The sequence below is a fragment of the Dendrobium catenatum genome, unplaced genomic scaffold (genome assembly GCF_001605985.2).
Source record: "Dendrobium catenatum unplaced genomic scaffold, ASM160598v2 fragScaff_scaffold_621, whole genome shotgun sequence".
In the NCBI taxonomy this organism is placed as follows: Eukaryota; Viridiplantae; Streptophyta; class Magnoliopsida; order Asparagales; family Orchidaceae; genus Dendrobium; species Dendrobium catenatum.
The window spans coordinates 6,940,488-6,947,472 of record NW_021319083.1 but is presented as its reverse complement, the minus strand read 5'-3'; the positions used below and the strand labels follow the sequence as shown (position 1 = coordinate 6,947,472).

The window sequence follows — 6,985 nt, the reverse complement described above, 5'->3', positions numbered from 1 at the left end:
ATAGAACCCCATTTCCTCTTGAAAAGGGGGAGGAAGGCAAGAAAGAAGAAAGAAGAAAGCTCCAACCGCCTAGCTCCTCCTCGACAACCGTCGGACCACTAGGGGACTTTTGGGTTCTGCCACACCACCACTGGACCACCAAGGGACGTCGGGGTTCTACCGCACCACTGTCGAAGTTCTCCCGCACCACCGCTGGACCACCAAGGGACGTCAGGGTTCTGACGCACCATCATCGAAGTTCTGTCGCACCACCGCCGGACCACCAAGGGACACTGGAGTTCTACCGCACCACCGCCGCACCATCAAGGGACGTCGGGGTTCTGTCGCACCACCGTCAGAGTTTTGCCGCACCACCAAGGGACATCATAGCTCTAATACAACATCGCCAGGTTCTATCGAACCACCACCAGACCATCCAAGGACGTCGAAGTGTCACATGAAGCCGGAGTGCCCCTTTGACGCTGAAGTGCCAATGGCAGACCACCACTTTACACCGGAGTGTCGCCGGACCACCACCTGAGGCCCGAACTTCTCCCAGACCACCACCTGATGCTCAGAGTTCTGTCAGAGTATCATCATCCTACACGGTCCTTCTGACCTCCCTCGCAAGATAACGATCTTTCTGACCCCGGTCTCCTACCGACTACGACCTATATGATGTATATTTATAACATCAAGCCAAGACCTTCTCCTAAGGAAGGGCCTCATTTGTCATCAACTGTAAATACTAGTGGATTCATTCAAACTGGGCCAGGCCTCGTGGTTGTTCCCCTTTTTCAGGGGTTTCCACGTAAAAACTTTGGTGTCTCTTATGAATGCTACACCCTCTCTTTTTATGCTTGTGTTCTTGATCTTCGTACAAAGCTATGACGTTACATTTTATATTTCTCTACCACCGCAAATATTCCAGGACACAATAGTTTGGCGCCGTCTATGGGAACATCGTTCCTGACTAGAGGGCAACTTTTGCCTTACTCAAAATGTTGTTCAAATCAACTTTCTAATATCAACCTTTGTTCCATTAATTTATTTGGAATCATATGTAGACTGGGGGGCAACTTTGACTGCAGCCGTGGTCAAGAAGATCCTTCTAATGCTTCCAACATTCAAGAAGATATATTCGAAAACTATTTTTATGAAGCTTTTAGCAAATACAAAGATTCTGCCAATATATTGCAAGTTGTGTACAATTTATAGCTGGACTTCTCCTCATTGGGCATGGTCTTAATCTCGACCTCAAAAAGATAATAATGGTCTAATGATAAACTAATCTTCACATTTGATTCGGGTTATATGTAGCATATGCTCCTTTCCAATCAAGACATAATCGATCCTAGGGAGATTCGATTTGACCTCTTTCACACAAGTGAATGTCATCGAGCAGGGCTCTGACATACAACCTCGGATAGGTTATACATCCTTAGTGGATTCTCTCGACCTCTTCCACACAGGTTAACATCATCGAGTATGGCTCTGACATACAACCTCGAATAGGTCATATATCCTTGGTGGATTCTCTCAACATCTTCCACACAGGTTAATGTCATCGATCAGGGCTTTGACTTACAACCTAGAATATGTTATACATCCTTAGTGGATTGTCTCGACCTCTTCCACAGAGGTTAACGTCATCGAGCAGGGCTTTGTTGCCCTTAGATGTTTTGGGCCACACGTACGTTACACAACGTATTCAACGAGTATATAGCCTAGGCCGATAGGCCTGGTTAATCTATAGAAAATTTCATTATAATGGGGATAGATCATTGAAATTTTTTGTCTTCAAGAAGGAATTCCTAGTAAGCGGTAGTCATCAGCTCATGTTCACTATGTCCCGGCCCTTTGTACACACTGCCCATTGGTCCTACCAATTAAATGGTGTGGTAAATTGTTTGAATCATTATGATGCAGGCAGTTTTTTGACTAAGACTCTATGAGACGTTCATTTAACCTTATTATTTAGATGAAGGAGAAGTCATAGCAATGTTTTTATAGGTGAACCTATGAAAGGATCATTATTAAGACTGAAATACATCAAGTGATTTTTAGTACCCATAAATATAAGCAGTGACTCTTACTGTTGGGAAATAATCCACCCCATTCATCGCCTCATCCCCTATTTGGGGTAGGGACAGATGAAGGGTGGATGAAAACTCAAATCGACGCAGTGTCACGCTAAAGGAATGACAAAATTCTTATTAATATATCAAGTTATTCCATATGAAAAGTTATTATGTGTCGATGAGAAATACAAAATTTTATCCATCGTCGAAAAAAACAATGACACGTTCTTCTTAATTTCTAAAAAAGTTTATAATACATTATCATGTAACTATTAAATTATTTTATTAAAAGAGATATAAATTTCATTTGAGATAGCTTTTTTGTTGTTTTCTAAAATAATGTTTTAGTACAAAATTTTAAATTAAAAATTTTTGCATTATAAAACAACTTAGAAAGCAATAAAAAACCTCTCCCAAACAAGCCTATAATCTTATATTATAAGAGTTGATATATCATCAAAAATACTCTTGATCGGGCACGAATCTCGAGGCAAAATTAAGTTGGAAACTTCAAAAATTATTAGGGACCATTTAGCTCCAATATCAGCAAACTGATAATTGAACTGAACGTCTTGGAAATACGAACCCAACGACACCAAATTCAACCCAATCTGAGCTCAAATTGGTCCAAAGTGACGCTGGAGTTCCGCCCGACTTTCAAGTGACGCTGAAGTTTCTCCCGACTTTTAAGGGACATTTATAGTTCCGTCCAAGGACCAAGTGACGCCAGAGTTCTATCCGACCTCCAAGTAACATAAAAACTCTCTCCGACAAACAACAAACAACAGTTTTTTGATACCAGCATTCTGATATTCGTGTGCAACTGAATTTTAACGGGCCGGGAGTTGATTATTGTAATCTGATTGTCTAAATTTTAACGATGAGTCAGCCTCTAACTCAAGCAAACACTACTGAAATTCTTTCAACTTGGCATAATCCCGTGGTGTTTCCCTTTACAGGATTTTTCACGTAAAAATCTTAGTGTTTTATTTCTCTTCTATTTTGTGTGCTAAATATTCATCCATAGGGGTCTACCCGTTAATATAAATAAACGGTTACACAAACAAGATATCGTAATGTTATTTTTCTCTGACCAACTATGGATATTAGGGTTGTACTAGATTTAAAATCCGGTACAAAAGGATAGACAAAAGTCATTCGAGAATGAGAAGATGTAGATTAATGGATTTAACATAAAATATATAGATGACAAGTTTGCATTTGGTTAAATAAAAAAGGTAAGGATTTTAGATACTATATTATAGATAAATGATTACTTGGTCAAGATGATGTTATATTTATCTCTTATGGAGAAGAAGCTTGCTTCCATGAGAAAGGAAGATTAGGATCTATTGGACAAACATGAATTGGGAGTTTGTATGATTGACAATAACAAATAACATTGCCTTCAACATATTATATAAGAAGTTCACGACTTCTATGAAGAAAGTTATAAGTTATATCTAATGGGAAAAAAATCAATCTCAAGTAGGTTAATGTTGTTTTACAACATTATTACATATTAAAGAGTTCAAACTAATAACAATTTAATTGAGAAAAGTGGACATCTATTTCAACAAAAATGTTCATACTTTGAACTTGTTATCATCACTTCCTTAAAAAGCTTGTGATAACAAATCATATTCCATGTAGGTCGACAAACCTAAAGCTCGATGATATTGTACCTAAACTTGAGTGTGGTGTAAAGTGATGAGAATTATGTAATAGTTCTTCTTATATTGCTTTGAATATTTAGATTATAATGAAATTATATCTAATCTTAAGAGAAGAGTCAATCCATAGTTTATAGAGGTATATGCTAGTGAAGAGGCAAAACTAGCAAGATGAAAAAGGTTTTTTTTTTAAGGAAAAGATAGTCATGGTTCAAATCAAATGGAGGAATATCTGAATGCTTCAAGTGGTTTATAGTGCATGAGTTCTTAGTAAGAATAGTTGGAGTTTTAAATATCGAAATTAGACATATCATTTCATTTTATGCTCTATATAATAAATTTATGATTAACTATTCTGAAAGAGGTTGCAAAAAAAAAAAAAAACAAATTTAATACTGAACTCTTGAGCACCATTGGAGTTAGTAATTTGAAAATCTAGGTGTTTATAATCTAGCTTACTTTTTTTACATATTATTAGTGATTCTAATAAATATATATAGGATTATAAATTTTTAGAAATCATAATAATCATAAAAATCACTAGCCTACTTATTCCAAAATATCTTAAGGCCAATCCCACAACTAGTGAAGATCATAATCCCTTAGGATATTTTAAGATTAAAATGATCTATAAAATACTCTCCAATTATTACAATGTACTCAATGAAACTATTAACATATTGTGATATGATATTCCACCCAACTGTGGGATAGTCGCATCAAGCAACCATAAAACACTATGATAGCATAGTTCATCCTCACTCGTTGTGTTCCTAATGACTCATTTTCCTCCTATTCAATTATTGAGAGAGTCTTAGAGGTCTTCAATGGAGGATGCTATAAACAAAATGATGAATTGCCAATGTAGCAAATGAGTAACCACCTTCATATCAAGTATTTTAGAGTCATACTAAGGCCATCAATCAACCACTTGTAGATAGTAGTTGAGGGAAATGAGCTTTAACTTTTGAGGAATTGATTTTTAAAGACTTTTATATATAATAAAAATATGTAGAATACACATTTATTATGAATGTTTGTATCTAAAAAGCTCTTATAAGAGTCATAGAAATCTTATTAATATATGAAGTTATTCCATATGAAAAGTTATTATGGGTCGATGAGGAATACAAAATTTTGTCCATCGTCGAAAAAAACAATGACACGTTCTTCTAAATTTCTAAAACATGTAATAATAAATTATCATGTAAATATTAAATTATTTTATTAAAAGATAGACATAAATTTCATTTCAGATAGCTTTTTTGTTGTTTTCTAAAACAATGTTTTAGTACAAAAATTTTAAATTAGAATTTTTTGCATTATAAAATAGCTTAGAAAGCAATAAAAAACCTCTCCCAAACAAGCCTATAATCTTATATTATAAGAATTGATATATCATCAAAAATTACTCTTGATTGGGCACGAATCTCGAGGCAAAATTAAGTTGGAAACTTAAAAAATTATTAGGGACCATCTTAACTCCAATACTAGCAAACTAATAATTGAACTGAATGTCTTGGAAATACGAACCCAACGACACCAAATTCAACCCAATCTGGGCTCAAATTGGTCCAAAGTGATGTCGGAGTTCCACCCGACTTTCAAGTGACGCTAAAGTTTCTCCCGACTTTCATGTGACGTTGGAGTTCCGACCGACCATCAAGTGACGCTGAAGTTTCTCCCGACTTTTAAGTGACGCCGGAGTTTTGTCCGACTTTCAAGTGACGCCAGAGTTGATTATTGTAATCTGATTGTTCTAAATTTTAAGGATGAGTCAGCCTCTTATAACTCAAGCAAACACTAGCGAAATTCTTTCAACTTGGCGTAGTCCCGTGGTATTTCCCTTTGCAGGGGGTTTCAAGTAAAAATCTTGATGTTTTATTTCTCTTCTATTTTGTGTGCTGAATATTCGTACAATACTGAGACGAAAAATTCTATCTCTATCGCCGCGCCCGCAACAAGAATAAACCTCACATAATTTATTTTTAGAAAATAACATTAAAACGTTACAAGTCCAACAAACAGACAATTCAAACATCCATAACCTTATTAGCAACAACTAATAAGCAACAAATCAATCACACTTATCTAGAAACTTGTCAAACTGCTTCCCAAATTCAATAATCTCATCCTCCGGTAGAACCACACCGATCTCCACTCCTCCCTTATCATCCCTGCTCTCCGCCATGGAAAAAGCTCCCGCACCCCCAATCGAAGTCATCTCCACCTTCTCCGGCTTCCCCCATCCAAAATCACAGTCATAAACTCGCAGCTTCGGGGACCCTGCAATCGACAAAGGCTTATGTGGCAGAACCTGTATCACCTTCTGAATCACACCATCCATCTCCTCATACACATCAACTCCAATCCCCTCAATCGCTTTTCCTATAACCTTACATGCCATAAAAAACCCATCTTTTTCTTCAACAATGTCCCCAACATTGGCTTTCACAAAGCAAGGGCATCCTAAGCAGTTCCCGAAGTAGTTCGCCGGAGGCGGCGGCCGCATCCTGTTTCTCCAGTCGACTGAAAAGAAGAAATGAGCCACGCGGTTGAGATCGTCGTCGTCGTCGTCGTTTACCTTGGTTTTGAGGAGGCAGATCCACGAACAGGCGGAGGAAATCACGAAGGTGGAGATGTGGAAGGAGGAGTCTTTTGATTGGAGTTTCAGTTTCAAGGCTTGAATTTGATGAGAGGGGAGAGTGAAGGTGGCAGCGGCTAAGGTTGGGGATGGAGGGGAGGGTTTGTGGTGGTGAGGAAGGGATCTTTGGAGAAGAACTGTTTTTGCGAGTTTCGAAGAGAGGGAATAGGGATCGGAGATGGAGGAGCGGTCCAGGGAAGGAGGAGAAGGTGGGGCGGCGGCACGGCTGGCAGCGGCGGCCCAGGATTTGAGGAAATGGATGGAGCTGAAGCCGTCGCAGGCGGCGTGGTGCACTTTGAGGGCTAAGCAAAGGCCTTGGTTGGGAAATACAGTAATCTGCATAAGAATAATCCTTTTTTTATAAATATTTTTTAAATTTTAAAATAATAAAATTCTAGTTGTAATTTATATTACATTGATAAGAAAAAAATTAAGAATTAGAAGGCAAATACTCAATCAAAGTTTTTTAAGCACAAAATTTTTTAAAAGTTAAAAAAATTATAATGAAATAACATTGTGGTTGTTATGTAAAAAATAAAATTATGAGAATTTTTTCCTAAATAGACATTAAAATAATATGAAAAATAATATAATAGAATAATTTTATA

The 6,985-nt window shown here is 37.2% G+C and overlaps 1 protein-coding gene across 1 annotated transcript in view; it reads right to left on the bottom strand.

Moving 5' to 3' along the window:
- Window positions 1-5,686: 5,686 nt before the first annotated feature.
- Window positions 5,687-6,985, bottom strand: part of LOC110109270 (anthocyanin 5-aromatic acyltransferase) — a 2,389-nt gene continuing 1,090 nt past the window's right edge. Inside the window, exon 2 of the mRNA XM_020840250.2 lies at window positions 5,687-6,713. Coding sequence (XP_020695909.2) covers window positions 5,811-6,713 — 903 coding nt within the window. The 3' untranslated portion in view covers window positions 5,687-5,810. The remainder of the gene's footprint in view (window positions 6,714-6,985) is intronic.